We start from the raw sequence: 16,852 nt of genomic DNA, 5'->3' as shown, positions 1-16,852 counted from the left end.
CTTACAGCTTTTCTTTGTTTAATAACTTTTCTTTACCACTTTTTTACATATTAGATATTTAATAAAAGTTGTTAAAAAGTGAGTTTAAAATCTAACTCAATCCTACAAAATAGACTGATAGATATAGATATTTCGTGCAATATCCAAAAAAATGAGAATATCACTATGCTCTGATACCTGTTAAAAAAGTATATTTAAAACCTAATTCAACTTTACAAAATCAATTTATACACTTCACTTTTATATTATAAATTGATTTAATAGACGGAACTTTCAACAAAAAGTATAAATCTAACATATAAGTATATAAAATATATTTACAAATCTTTTGTAATTAAAAAAAATAACTTTTGAAAGAGAAATAACACTTCGGATTTATGCAATACAAAATTATACCCTAAGTGACTACTGCTCTTTTGATAGAATATGAAAGAGAGTTGAAATCTAACTTATTCTCACGTAACCAATTTTTTCAAAATTAGAATTGTTTTCACTTATATAAAATCATATGATATTTACAACTTCTATATATTATTATCTTATTATCTTATGTTTATTAGGCTTAATATCTCTTTTAACTCTAATATTTGTAATAATTGTTAATATGTTTTTTTTTAATTTAACTCGATGTGGTTCCAATATTTATTAAAAGAATTCAATATAATTATTTGTGTTAAATTATACGAAGACGACTTGACCGAATAATATTGACATTTTTCTTCTTCGAGAAATACAAATGTATCACTTTGTTAAGTAATCACTTTCTAACAACATTACTGTTGATATAATAAAACAGATTATGTTGACTTCTTCTATTATATATTAGGATTATAATAAAAAAAATATTAAATAATTACTAAAAACTGAACCAAAAGACATATTAAATTCTTTGTTTATCCTAAGGCATTTCAAATTTCATTTTCAACTTATTAAATATTATGTTAAAGTTTCATTCTTAATTTTTCATTTGATGAAGAGAAAGAATAACAGAAAAAAAATTAAAAAAATTAAAAAAATGTGTAGCTAGATAAGAAAATAGTAGAGAGTAAAATAAGCTCAACACTCTACTTAGCATTTATTACAGATATTTTTTTCACAAATACTACGATTTTTAGAAACACGAAAATTAAAATTTTTAGAAATAACTACAATATGTTACTAGTAAAAATTATTCTTGGAAACGTTCATGCAAGTTTTATGATTATTGACTAAAAATGCGTTACTTTTATTAAAAACGTTTTTTTTTACTAAATTCAAGAATTTAATATTGTCACGTAAATGTGAAATTTTGATATTGAAATAAATGACAATGATAAATTAAAGGAATTACCTTTATTGATTTTATTGAGAACGTGTTAGATGACAAGCAAGTCATCCACTACAACTTTTTACATTGTCATTTATTATTGAGAATTATGTCTCTCACTATCAAAAACAATAAAAAGTTTTTTTATATCAATAATAACATCATTTATTATTTAACATTTTTTTAAAAGTGGAAAAAAAAAACCAATCACATCATATTATTCAATTAACAAAGTAAATAAATAACAAAATTTCATTAAAAACATATTTTGAATATTCAATAAACTTGAAAAAATTATGAAAAGCTTATAAATTAGTCGCATTTTTTAAAAGAACAACCGTAATATAATATACTCTAACATTCATTTAATACAGAATAAAAAGATAAATTTTTATATTTTAAAAAAAAAGTAAAAAAAAAAAAAGAAAAATGTTGGATGTAAAAAATTTAGGTGTGTTAAAATATAATTTTTCTTTAATATATATATATATATATTACTTTGTTACAAAAATCGTTAATTCAACCTTTAAATTTCTGATATATTACTTTGTTCGTACTTGTACGGGAGTAGATGTTGTACAGATATAGATAAAACGAAGTTGAGCAGCGAAATACATGGGAGAACTTTGGGATTTTGATTTTAAAGCCAATAGCTTTGTAATAGAATTTTTGTGGAATCTTTATAGTTGTATTTGATTTATATAATTTTCAGAATTTAGTTATAATAGATGGAAGTTTTTATTTAAGCTATATCTCACAATGGTATTCGAATTAAGTGTTAAAAAGTTTTTGTAAACCCGTGACATCCCAAAAATCTGGGGTGTTACATTTGGTATCAGAGCCAGGTTTTTGAAAAATCTTTTGGGGCAGTTGGGAAGTGAGCTCACCTAGTTGGGTTTTGACTGTGTGAATTGCACGAGTGTGTTCATGACTGTGTAGACTTCTATGTTTATGTGAGTATTATTGTTGTTGTGTTATGAACAAGGATGTCAAGCCCGACAAGAACACCTACTCCTATCAGTGCTACTGTTGAGCTTGCACAAGCTTTTGAGCAGATAGCACAGGTCCTACAAGGACAACAGACACAATTGGCTCAATTGGCGCAACAGGCGCATCAGGCTGACCAAGCACCTAAGCAACAAGTGGGCATGAATGACTACTTGCGTCATAATCCTGTTAAGTTCAATGGGAAGGCTACGCCAGACGAGGCTGATGACTGGATTAGTAGCAATGAAAAGATCTTTGAGGTAATTGATTGTTCTGAGGGGTAGAAGCTAGTATTTGCTACCTTTATGTTAGCTGGGGAGGCTGAGTATTGGTGGCGAGGTATGCGGTTAGAGATGGATGCTCGCGGGGAGACCATCAGTTGGGAGCACTTCAAAGCAAGCTTCTTAGAGAGATACTTTCCGGTTAGTGCTAAGTTGCAGCGGGAAGCAGACTTCTTGACCTTACGACAGGGCAGTTTGTCGGTGCAGGCTTATAAGGAGCGATTCGAGTATCTGGCTCGATTCTACACTCAGAATATGAGTGAGGAGTGGAAGTGTAGAATGTTTGAGAGAGGATTGCATCACAAACTGTTGAAAGCACTCATTCACTTGAAGATCAAAAAGTTTTCGGCATTAGTGGAGGAGGCCATGGTGGCAGAAAGGATGGACGAGGATTCGAGTCGCGTGATGAGGACACAGAAAGGCAACTTTTCTGGTGAAAAACATAAGAAGAATCCGTACGAGCGGCCTCACCAGTTGGGACAAGGAACTTTGAAATGCTTTGAATGTGGAGGAGCTCATCTTAAACGAAATTGTCCTAAACTCTCAGGTGACAAGAAGGTAGGAAGGACGTGCTTCATTTGTAATGATCCGGACCACTTGTCTTATGATTGTCCCCAGAAGAAGGTGTCAGGTGGAGCATCGCAGAGGCAGGCGGCGGGAGGAAAACTGCAAGCAGCTGGTAGAGTGTTCACTATGATAGGAGCAGAAATGGAGAAGGAAGAAATTTCACACGGTAGAGATGTTTCAAAATGAAGGGACTGAGGAAGTGATTTGGAATTCATAACCGTACATGAATAAGTAGTATGAATTTATTTTATTTTCTTTAGTACATAGAACAATTTTCGAGGACGAAAATTTTTGAAGTTGGGTAGAATGTAAGACCCGTAGAAAATAAATAAAATATATATTTTTATTTATTTATATTAAGATAATTTATTATGATTTTGTGTGTGTGGGTGAAAAATTGTTAGAGTAGAAAACAAAATTTATTATAATTGTGTTAATATATTTTATTAAATGTGTAAGATTTATTAAATAATAGAATTTACAATGATAAATCAATGAACTTGAATTGGTGCAGTGGTAAAGCTTTGTGTGTTATAGTAATGAAGTGGGCCTACTTATTTCTTTTCTAACTTTCCATGTGGAGCCCACTTAGTGGGAAGAGAGAGAAAGCAAGTGATAAAGTGAATGTTAGTATTAATTCAAGAAAGAGAATTTGGAGAATGGGAAGCAAATCATACGTAACTTTTGCATGTAAAAAGGATACATGAAAGAGAAAAGCAAAGAGAGTTTTATTTAAAAGTCAAACAGTGGGTGGTGCAGGGTTGTTTTACGTAAAATTATTAGGATATGTGTATAGGGTTAGAATATGGGGCGTTAACCTTCGTTGATTTATTTTGTAACTTTTGTTTTTTTTTTAATTATTGACTTAAAAGCACGTATATTTCTCCTATAGTGCAAGGTTAGTGGGGGAGTTTAAATAGGAAACTGATAAACGGTTACTTGCAAGTGCTTAGTGTTATGGGCCCAAATTCACCTTGTCTATGTTTTTAGCCCTAAGCTGGAATATAAGAGGGCATGTAAACCCTAGAAGTGAGACACAATTAATTTAGGAGACGAGAGAGAGACCAGCGACGGTACGAAGAGGAGAAATCCGAAGATTATTGGCTTGAAGAGGGAGATCTTGAGATTTCAACGTGAGGCAAAGGGAGGAAGTTGGGACTTCATACAAGGTAAGGGGAACTAACTTTTACGGTCATTGTGTTTTCCATGAGTGTTATTATATCGTATTGGGTTGTTGATTGGTGTTTTTCCATGATGATAATTGTTTCTTTGTATGAATTGTTAAATGGTTATTATATTGTAATCTTGTGCGTTTTAGTTAGATAGATTTTAAGTATATTTACAAATTGGTTTTGGGGTAGTAGCATATGAGTCACACATAAAAGGTGAGTTAGAAAGGAGAACCATTAGGGTTGCTTTGATTATGAGAAATCCTGGGTACACTTTAGGTTTAGGGTTTTCTTCGTCGGTATGAGTTTCGGAAAGTAAGGGGGTGGCTTTGGTTTGGGAAGGAACCGTGAGTTTTGATGAACCATAGTTAGGAGAAGAAAGTCCAAGTTTTCAACGAAGAAGTGAGGTGTGGTGTGTAGGGGTAGATGATTTACATAGTAAAAGGATGCATGCTTTGTGACTTTTATATATGAAAATAAATATTAGTGAATATGGGTTCAACGTTCCAATGATTTTAAAGTGAAAACAAGTTTGGAAACTGTCTTAGAAATAGGGCCGTGACTGTAAATATGATTGTATACAATAGTGGTAGAATGAATATTATGTTATGAATTGGGTTCACAAAATAGAAGCAAAAATGAATACTTGTTAGTGTAATATAAAGTTTAAGTATACTTTGATTATGCATGGTACTTTGGTTTCAAACTTGGGAATACTTGAGAAATGAGAAGGAGTAATTAGAATGAATCATTGGTGGATGAAAATCTTAGAGTGTGGTTACGTAAAAAGGGTTTTTGGGAAGGGAGAGTTTTGAGTAGCGCGGGACCCTTTGGGGTAGAAAAGTAATAGATTAGGTTATTTTAATGAGTTGGTTATGTGGGTCACTTAGTATATATAATTTAGTTAAATATTTTGAATATAAAGTGGGGTCCATTTGGGTAGGTGAAAGAGTTTTGATAGGACTTAGAAAAATAGGAGCGTGTGCTTAGTAGATAGTTAACTATTTTATTTTGGAGTGACTTGTCATTATTTTGCGGTTGATTAATGATTGTTTTGAGAATGTTGGGTATATGTGAATACTATTGGATGGTTGCGTGAGTATGAAGATGATTATTTCTTGTGAAGTTGGATTTATGTTTATGTGATGCCCGGTGAAGCTCCTGGAAGAGTGGTGGAAGTAGCACTGGTACTTGCCCGGTGAAGCTCTCTGAGAATAGAGTGGTGGGGGTGTATACTTGTCCGGTGAAGCCCAAGAGGGTGGTGGAAAGCATATACTTGCCCGGGGAAGCTCTAAGAGAGTGGTGGGAAGTGGTGTACTTGCCGGTGAAGCCTTCTAGAGAGTGGTGGGAAATGTTATGGTGTAAGAGTTGGTAAAGTGTACTGGCCCGGTGAAGCTCTATAAGAGAGTGGTGGGGGGTGACACTTTATGGGTGTGATTGGTTATTTGATGAAATGATTGTACGCTTATATGCGGGTGACTTTGGTTTCTGATAGTGTAGTTGTTATTGAGTTGTTTTGATGACTTGTTTATGTTAGCTAACCCTTGCATGTTTGTGGTTTTGGTTTCCACCTACGATGATCGTACTTGTACGGGAGTAGATGTTGTACAGATATAGATAAAACGAAGTTGAGCAGCGAAATACATGGGAGAACTTTGGGATTTTGATTTTAAAGCCAATAGCTTTGTAATAGAATTTTTGTGGAATCTTTATAGTTGTATTTGATTTATATAATTTTCAAAATTTAGTTATAATAGATGGAAGTTTTTATTTAAGCTATATCTCACAATGGTATTCGAATTAAGTGTTAAAAAGTTTTTGTAAACCCGTGACATCCCAAAAATCTGGGGTGTTACAAGGGTATCAATTGGTTTGGTCATAATATCTGTTTTCACAATTTATTTTTCTTCATCACTACTTTTTTTTATTGCTTTTTCTTTTAAATTCATTTTATAGAAATTAAAAAATAGAATAATTTTGTATGCGAATGAATAATAATTATATAATATTTTTCTTCATCTAATATAATAAATATATGTATAGATAACTTAAAAATTATTGTACATATTTCTATCACGTCAACAATCCTATATCTTTTAAGAATCGAAATTTTAAACGATTTTTTTTTCTTTTTTTTTACTATTCCTACGTTTCAATAATTATAAAATTTCTTCAAAATAAACCATATCTAAAAAATATATGAGTAACTCAGGTATGAAAAGACTTAAAATCAAACAAATCAAATAATAAATATTAAAAATATATATTATTAAATTATAAAAAAAAAAGAAGAATGAAAAACAATTTCTTTGTGGCAAATAATAAGAAAATTTACATTTGGATAAACAAAGTATGAAAGTTAATAATAAGACTTATCAAATTAAATTTTTATGTCGTTTAATGTTAAATTTGAGGATGTTACATGTGACTTTATTAATAACCATGATTATTTCTAATAAAAGATACATATTAAAATCCTTATTTATTACATTTAATATTTCGACATTTGTATTAAATTTAATATTGACTGCAGATTAAGTGATATCATATCGTCAATCTACTTATAAATATTAAATGCGATATTTATTGAAAGTTAATATGTTTATCAAATTAATTAATAAATGTAATATTTATGCTGATACATTTAATATCTTATTTTTAAGTTAAGAAAAATTACTGAGTAAAATATATGCGGAGGAAAAATATGTTAGTACTATATTGAGTGTATATGTGCTTACTCTTATTCATAAAGAATAAAAAATTATAATTATAAAGATAAATATAAATAATTTTTACAATAAAATATAATTTTTATTTATTTTGTAAGAATTGCTTTGTTATAGATAGTTACTTTAGTCTTTAAAATGTCAAATTAAGAAAGATTAAGTTTTAACGAATAATCATCTAAAGAATAAAATTAGTAAATTAATTATTTTAGTTTAAAAAATTACTTACTAAGGGTAAAATGGAAAACTAAATATAAGAGTAAATTCCTTTATATAATAGTATAGAATATAGACTAGCATAAATGTTTGGTATCTTTTATTATCTAACTTATTTTAATTAATTAAATTCTAATATTTATAAGTGATTATATTATTGATAATAATATGCAGGCTATTTCAATCAAGTATTTGAATTAGGAAGATTATCTATGATTTTTTAAAGTTTAATTTTGAGGATTAAATTTTATTAAAATTTGAGATGGAAATAAATATCATACCACTACTTGTAGGAGATTTGTGCATTAAATCGAACATAAGTGATTTTACATATATCATGTAAACATTTAATAGATGTTGGCAATTACCATCTGGGTTGTACTCCACTCAAAATATAATTGGACCTAAGTCATTTTCACACGAAACTATAATTAATCAAATTGATTCTTTTACACTAAATTATGTTATAGAAGACTGATTCTTTTACACTAAATTATACTATAGAAACCTGTATTGACTTTCACCACCTTATTCCATAACGTGAATTAGAATATTCAGTAAAGTTTATATAATCTCGTCAAAGAGTCTCACACTCAATACACTATTTATAATCACACAATAGAGTACTTCCTCCTTGGTATTAATGCATAGACACCTCCTGCACTACCATGATTTCAATAACACAATATATTATAACCACATCATAAGCTTCACTTTGCCTTGGCACACTTATTCACACCTCCCATATTTCATTTCAATGGATTTACCATGTATTTATATAATATAAAACATTATAGTTTCACTATTTCATACAATTCATAAAAAATATGTACTCTCTCAACACACAAATTTTATGCCAGTGAAAACAAAGTAGAAAGCTATTTGAAACTAGAATTCCAGTTAGCCCTAACATTGCAACTATCACGCGTGATGGACCCTAAACATGTCCATTGATGTCTAATGTACACATAACAACCTAAACCTCTAAAGTTTATTGGAATAAATTCTTCTTTAACACCTAATGATTATACCTTAATGGTCAATTGCCTAGGCACTATGAGCAAAATTGTCAAACTTGCCCATCACATCCAAGGCCCACTCAATGTTAATGAATAGTAGTGCTCCCTGAAATATGCATTCTCACTTTCATTCTCACTTGTCTTCAAACCTTGTAGATAGGGATGACAACGGGTCAGGTCAGGTCGGGTACAAATAGTGTTTACCCACAACCCATCCGCATGCAAAACACCGTACTCGTTACCTGTATAAAAAAAAAAAAACTCGCATTTTCAATCCGCAAATATTTTAATAGAATACACAGATGTACAAATATTTGAACTAGGAACAACAAAGATCATGAAAACAAAATATGGTATTTTCAATCATAAAAACCAACAGGTAAGTAATATCATGTAAAAAAATTATTTTTCTATTTCTTGATCTTCAAAGCATATCATGGTATTCTTTTCAAAAATAAACTACACTAAATTAATTTTTTAAAATAAATTCTTTCAACTGAGAATTGCATTATATAAAATGAGAAATCATATAATATGCATCAATAAGTCATCGTTAGCAATTTTGTTATGAATTGTGGATATATAAGAGTAGTGTTTAAACAATTAGTCAAGTAAGCATTAAGCATAACACAGATGAAACATTTTGGAGTAAGCATAGGACCCAAAACTCTTAGAGAAATTTAGTGAGAAAGAATTAAATTAAAATTGAAAAGTTTTAGAGAGAATTAAACTGAGATGAAAAGTTTTCAATTCATTTAACCCACTGAAAACAATACAGGAGAAACGTTACGGTAGCTGCCTTCATTAGTACAAATGTATAATGGATGATAACAAACTAACATACTATTATAGCTCATAAATACACAAAAGCTAAAAAAAGAATTGAATAGTTACACATCTTAAAACAAGAAAACCTAATGGGATAAAAATGTAGTTTTATTTTTTAAACGGATAACAAATACTCATAAGACATATAATATATATATTCGAATCCTGCCCATTAATGAGCAAGTATTAAATTACTTGCTACCTACTATTTGCAGGTACCTATTATCCGAAGATATTAACTATTCACAACAAATTAATGAACAAGTATTAAATTACTTGCTACCTACTATTTACAGGTATCTATTATCCGGAAATACTAACTATTCACAACAAATTTTATCCGTGGACACAAACTTTTTTCATCCTTATTTACTTATGAAGTCCTACCTAATGAAAATGCAAATTTTAAAATGCTACTTTTGTAAATCAAATGGTCATTGTTAACTTATTTACTCAATTAACCAATTGATACGTAATAAAGAAAATTTATTCATTAATATGTCAACTCATACATTAATTCAATATTCTACATATTGACCATCACAAATTTAGGAAAATAAGCAACATTAACTATTGATTTTTCTCAAAAATGTTACTACCATCCAACACTCAGTAAATTCACAATCAACAAAGTGGTAAATTTTTAATGGCTAACATTATTTACCTGAATTACAAGTTATTAACATAAAAACTCCATTGCTTTAGAAGTCCTATTTACATAGGAAACAATATTCGAGCGTAGAAAACTCAAATCAAATATCTGATCACATCTTAACAATAAAAGTTAAAGAAAAAATCATATTGAACCTTTAGATGACAAATACAAATCTCAACACTCCATATACAACATATTTAGTGTAAACGACGGTAAAAAGATATATATCCTGTGACTTACTTTGATTCTAAGAAATAGATAGATAAAAAATTAAAATCTTAGAATGAATGCCATGAGAAAAAAAATATATTTTGTAAAATGATAGTGATTCTTATAAAATAAGACTTAACAAATTTCTATTTATAATTTAAGTTTTTTAATAATTAATAATTATCAAGTGTATCTTATTGTAAAAAATTTTTCATTCTACATATATTTTTTTAAAGTGTAATAAATATTTTAGAATTAAATAAATATATTTTTTTTGAAATTAATGACACTTGCAAAGTTTATTTTATGAAAGAAAAAAAATAAAAGAAATTTTGAAATAAAGAAAAAAAAGTTTTGAAATAAGAATAATTAATATATCAATTAAAATTATTAAAATTTTACAATCTTATTAAATAATGTAATATTTTTAATATATTTTTTGAGTTAATTAGGTAATATATTAAATTAAATTGTCATGTGTATATTGATAAAATAATATGTTATGATTATTATTTTAACTATGATAGTATTTTTAAAAATATTACATTTTCTGCATTGAATTTTAAATTGTTTAATAATGACACAATTATTTGACAATAATAATTGAAAATTCAAATTAATTATCTGAGTGGATATTGCAGCATTTATTTAAATGTACCAGCATTTATTTAAATGTACCAGAAGTTTTATTTACAAATAGTTTAAATTGAAATTTAATATAAACATTAAAACTATCATTTACTAAAATGATAAAAAATTCATATATTTAAGCTATAAAAAATTTAATTAAAATATCTACAGAAAGAGAAATATATTATTTTATTAATAAGAAATATATTATTTTATTAATAAGAAATACACAATAATTATTTATTTAATATTATTGATTTAAAAATCTATATTAAATTTACTAAAGGAAATTTAAAAAATAATTTGTTTATAGTTTTATAATTTAAGAAAAAAAATAAAAAAAGTTATCAGAAAAGTTTTAAAATGTTTTTTTAATTACGTTAAAATAAAGTTCGGAATTTAGTTTTTTCCAATATAAATAATAAATAATTTAGATAAATATAGTGAATAATATGTTATATTAGAAAATTTTATTAGAATGGCAATAGTTTGAAAAAATTCACCAAATTCTAACAGTTAACATCAACAATTTGGAGAAAAAAAAAATACTTAAACTGTAAGAAACAAATATTTTAAATTTCAGATTTTGAAAAAAGCTAAAAGAATTTATTGTACAAAAAGTTTCCTATACTAATATGATAAGAAAATAATTTTTTTATAAAAATAAAAGTTTTTTTCTGAATTATATCCTGCTTTTTCCTTTTTAATACGGATTTGACAAACATAAAATCTGAAATCCTACGTGGCAACTCAGGAATATTTGATTGGGTGAGAGAGCTCAAATTACGTGGATCGTTTAGCAGAGTCACGTTTCATATCGTCGTCACCGTAACGGCAAAACCCAATTGATTCCTCACAACACAAAGCATTAACAACCACCGTCAATTGACCGTTTGCCAAGTTATCTTCATTTTGGTCCTAACCTCAGTAACTTCTCTCTCTCATTATCACGGTAAATCTTAAAACCCTAATCCTTCTGCAATTCTTTTTTATTTCCATTTTCCAAAATCAATTTCTCTCTCCCGAATCAATTTCTCTCTCTATCTCTCTTCGATCTGCTTTGCTGTTGGGGCCAACCGCTCCTGCAATTCCCGTTTGCGATTGGAGGTTGCCCTCTTTCATTTCGTTTTTCAAGATTGATCTACGATTTTGTTTCTTGTTTTACAATTTTTGTGATTTGTGCTGTTTTTTTAATCGCAGTGGAGGCCATTCTCGCAACGTGAGTTCATTAGATCCAAAATTGTTCAGAAAAGAGGTTAAGGAGGATGAAGAAAACCGAACGAATTGCGAATTTGGCTTTAACAGGTTTGTTTCTCCTGTTCCATGCTTCAGTTGATACTCTCATTGAGCAACCTTCGAGTTGCTGTGTTATTCATAACGAGCTTTTTTGGCATTCTAGCATAATGTAGTTGCTGTACCATTCATTCCCAAATGAATTGAATCGAATTTTGATTCTGTATTCTAAAATTTTAGGGTATTGAATTTTGGCAGCTTTGGTTTAATAATACTTGTTTGTTTATTAATAATCTTAATAATGTCAATGCGTGAGTGATAGAGGCAGAGTGAGTCTCTTTTTGTTCCTCAATTTCTCAATATTATTGCCATTTTATTTGTAATCACAGGTTTATCCTTAGCACCGCTTGTTGTGAAAGTAGATCCGAATTTAAATGTTATTTTGACTGCTTGTCTCACTGTGTTCGTGGGATGTTACCGCTCTGTCAAATCAACCCCACCAACTGTGAGTAGTTAATCTGCTTATTTCCTTCTTTATATTGTGTTCTTTGGTGGTTAATCTGATTTCTGGTGCAAATAATTTTACAGGAGACAATGTCGAATGAACATGCCATGCGTTTCCCCTTTGTTGGGAGTGCGATGTTATTGTCACTGTTCTTACTCTTCAAGTTTCTATCAAAGGACTTGGTGAACACTGTATTGACAGGCTACTTCTTTGTACTTGGGATTGTTGCGCTTTCGTATGTTCTTTTCCTCTAGTTGGATGTCCTTGTCATAGTATCGATAAAATCTTATTGTTATAATTTTTTGTATTTTATTAAACACTTTGTTTTCCATTGTCTACAGGGCAACATTATTACCGTTTATTAAACGTTTTCTGCCAAAGCATTGGAATGAGGACGTCATAGTCTGGCGATTTCCATATTTCCGATGTATGTGATTTCCTTGGCTACTGTATTTTTCTTATTGTTGGTGATAGTATTTTTTCTCTGAACTGCGGTGCATCTAGTTCCAAATTCCAATTAATGCGGCCTTTGGGCACTTGTACTCGTTGTGATGTGCTCAATGAAATATAAAAAATGCTCCAGGCCTTTATTTATTGACAATCCATTTATTTTTTCTTTTTAAATAAATGTAAGTTTTAACATGATTTTGATCTATTTTCTAGAGAAGGCATTAGAAATTCAACCCATTACACAAAATAAAGGTAAATGCGTTCATACCCCACGGACCCATATGGCTTGTCACAATTATCAAAAGGGGAGTCATTTTCAGGTTATTGGGAACTGTTGACCAGTTGGTGGTTCTAGCTACTCTCACTAATTATTTGATTTGACTTAAGTTTTAAGTTCTGTTGACCAACTATGATCACCAATGTTTTTGGCTAACTATTATGCTTTACTATCTATGTTGTTGGCGTTTTAATTCTTTATTTATTATCATTAGACGAATATCCTCGTGATTTGCATCGTATGTGTTGTTAGTTATTTGTACTTGATCAAGTTGAGATTAATCTTCCTCTATCACGCATAATATATATTTTTCTGCTTACACTTTTCTTATACAGCTGTGGAGATTGAGTTTACAAGGTCACAAGTCGTTGCTGGAATCCCTGGGACATTCTTTTGTGCTTGGTATGCTTTGCGGAAGCATTGGCTGGCAAATAATATATTGGGTCTTGCTTTCTGTATTCAGGTCTGTCAATTTTCTATATATAAATTGTCCTATCAACTATTTTTTATGATAAAGTTTCGTCATCAATTTATTATATATTTTATACAAAATTTGTGGTACCCACTTTTGTGGTTTGAACTAATAATTTTTCTGAATTTTGATAAATAAATTAAATCATTCTATCATTTATGCTATCAATGTATAGAATTATGAATCAGTTTTTGATTACTAAAATTTACACCAATGTACATTTTATCACTTGCAGGGAATTGAAATGCTTTCTCTTGGGTCTTTCAAGACTGGTGCTATTCTCTTGGTAGGTATTTTCTTTCTTTCGTAATTAATGGTGCTCAAAGCGTTTATCTAAGAAGACATGTATACCAACAATAATTTTTCTGTGGATAAACCAGATCATATGTCTGTGTCGTTCAAACATTTACTCTTTTTGGTTGTATTAAAATACAACTAAAAGGCCTGTGGACCTTGACTTACTCTATCATCTAATTCATTCAGCTTCTTTTGGACCCTTTTAATCAAATACAAGCTCATTAAATGCCTGAGAGAATTATATTTTTTCCCAACAGATATAATAATTTAGTCTTATTTTCCAAAAGATAGAAGACATTTTTTTGTTGTACAATTTTTTTGTTTTAAATATGGTCGTTGACTTTCTTACATTCTTGTATTTTACAGGCTGGTCTATTTGTATATGACATATTCTGGGTTTTCTTCACTCCAGTAATGGTCAGCGTTGCAAAATCATTTGATGCTCCAATAAAGGTTAAAAATTTATCTAAATGAAATGGAAATTTCTCTTTGTGAACCTTTGTTTAATATTGTGTATTTACTTGATATTAGATGGAAATTGTAATAAATTTTTTCCTAATATTGTCATTCAAATGATTTTGCAGCTTTTGTTCCCCACAGCAGATGCTGTAAGGCCATTTTCAATGCTTGGACTTGGTGATATTGTTATCCCTGGTAGGATGACTCTTCATTTATGTATTGATATATTTATTTTGTGACGTTGCTCTGTAATAATACAGTTCAGCTTTTAATTTGTATCTTGTACCAGATTTTGTTAACCTATGTTTAGAAGATTTTGCGAAAATGGTATGGAAAGGATGAGGGAGTAAATGGAAAGTAATCTGCATTTCACTTTGCTGTCATGTAGTAATCGAAGTGAATTATTTTAATATACTTCTCTATTTGTGGAGGAGCAAGATTGAGAGTTTGAGGGGTAGCTCTTTCAGATTTTGTCCTCCCCTACACAAATTTTTAAGCTCTCTTATGAGGAGACTTGAAGCTAAATTTCAAAATAAAAAACTCTTGTGGTCCCATTCCCCTGTTATATCAAAGGTCTTTTCGGCGTTCTAGTTAAGTGACATTGTTCTGACCCTTATTTTTCCCATTTTTTTGAATAATTGCTTTGTTGGTCTAAACTCTTAACTTTGTTGAGTTTATTTAACTGATTAAACTTGGTGACTGTATTTTAAAGAGTGATTTTTTACATATTTGTTGCATTCATAAATCCAAATACTATATTTAAATGGTAGGTCACATATAGTAGACGGAACTTCATGTTTTTTCTTGTTATTAGTTTACATTACAACTTTGAGTTAGAGTGATAAATAAATTTTATCCCTACCTGTATGAATATCTCTGACAATAATGAAGGAAAAGTTTCTCTCTAGTAATTTTGTTGCTTGTTACTTCAATTTATTTTGACTACGTATTTTTTTCCTTCAGGTATTTTTGTAGCATTGGCTTTGCGGTTTGATGTATCCAGAGGAAAACAGCCCCAATATTTCAAGAGTGCATTTTTAGGATACACTGTTGGTTTGGTCCTTACAATTGTTGTGATGAACTGGTTTCAGGCTGCACAGGTAACTGATCTGTTTCATGTATTTTTTTTTTTTGTAGCTTTGGGGAATGTGTGTGGGGTTGTAGTCACTAGTCAGTAATGCCAAATATTATTATAAATTTCTAATACATCATGGCTGGCTGAACTTGTGGTATAATCGTCGATTTTTGGTGATCAAACTTCTAAACTAATTTTTGCCCTCGATTATATTCCTTTTGCCAGCCTGCTCTTTTGTATATTGTACCTTCTGTAATTGGATTCTTGGCTGCTCATTGCATATGGAATGGTGATGTCAAACAGGTTTGTTTCTTTATTCTCATATCAATGTTAGTTCATCCTTTTTTATATATCTAGTCTAGTGTTCTTTCAATATTAGTTTCGCTGGAGTATAACTTACTTCATTTGTATTAAATACTATGTATAATGAAAATATGCAAATTTGATTTATCACATTTTGAACCCCATCAATGAAACCATAGGATGACCATCATTAATATTGCTTTAAAACTTTTAACAATTTTTTATTAGGAGTCGTGAAAGAGTCACTAATATTGTTTGGAATTTAGTCATTCTGACAAAAGACTAATCTTAAGTCCTATTGACTATTACTTGACAAGATCTTTTGCACCTGTTTTCTACTATCCTATATATATACACCTTTAACTAGATTGTTGAACAACCGTTTTCACATTTAAAGGTGTCCGTGTTTAGTTTATGAATACCAGCAATTTAAGAAAACCCACGCAGAAGATGAACTTTGTTTTCTACCTTCTAAACGAAACTTTGCTTTGTTATGAACAGTTTTAAAAGGTTCGTGCAATATGTTTTTGTTGCAGTATATTATTACTGTTTTGAAAGTATTGGATATATGAATGTTATTTTATTTAGTAGCTAAGACTTGAAGATGGTTAGGATTTATGCTTACCATGTATTCTAACAGTTTTTCATACTCTGTAAATGCAGTTGTTGGAGTTCGATGAGTCAAAGACTGCCAATTCACCTCAAGAGCATGACAAGTCCAGCAAAAAGGTTGAATAAGTTTATGCATGCCCAATACCAATACTTCCTAGTCAGAGAAGAAATACTGTTTTTTTTTTTTCTTCTGAAAACACCGTTACATTTAAAGCTAACTTATTCAGCAGCACCTCTGTAACTGATTGTGATTTTTAAAAAAAATGTAGTTTTATCTTTCAAATTGGCATTTTTTTTGGGTTTCCATGACAAACTTTCTGTTATCGGCACACACATGCTTTACTTTTTTTGGTGATTGTGGGGGGGAGGGATAGGGTTTGACTCTGTTAAGTATGGCTTGTTATTCCTGTGCTCCTGCCGTGTTTTTCTGGAAAACTTATTCTCTCTACGTAACTAATTTTTATGTTTATCTATATTGAAATTGCACCATTACAGTCATAATCAGCCAAAGATTGAAAATGACATTTCAGTGGTGTTCTGTAAAATTATAAAATCCAGTATCTGGTTAATATTCA

General features: G+C 29.8%; 1 protein-coding gene across 1 annotated transcript; it reads left to right on the top strand.

The window, feature by feature from the left end:
- Nucleotides 1-11,561: 11,561 nt before the first annotated feature.
- LOC106760741 (signal peptide peptidase) lies at nt 11,562-16,566 on the top strand. Its single transcript, XM_014644156.2, has 12 exons — nt 11,562-11,701; nt 11,795-11,899; nt 12,217-12,332; nt 12,416-12,567; nt 12,674-12,759; nt 13,395-13,522; nt 13,767-13,817; nt 14,195-14,281; nt 14,413-14,482; nt 15,251-15,387; nt 15,588-15,665; nt 16,329-16,566. Exons 2-12 carry the CDS (start codon nt 11,860-11,862, stop codon nt 16,401-16,403), a joined length of 1,020 nt encoding a protein of 339 aa, XP_014499642.1. The 5' UTR covers nt 11,562-11,701; nt 11,795-11,859; the 3' UTR covers nt 16,404-16,566.
- The last annotated feature ends 286 nt before the right edge of the window (nt 16,567-16,852 follow it).

This window comes from Vigna radiata, chromosome 5, assembly GCF_000741045.1.
Source record: "Vigna radiata var. radiata cultivar VC1973A chromosome 5, Vradiata_ver6, whole genome shotgun sequence".
Taxonomy (NCBI): Eukaryota; Viridiplantae; Streptophyta; class Magnoliopsida; order Fabales; family Fabaceae; genus Vigna; species Vigna radiata.
Note: the sequence above shows the minus strand (reverse complement) of the source record. Positions and strands in the feature narration are given on the sequence as shown.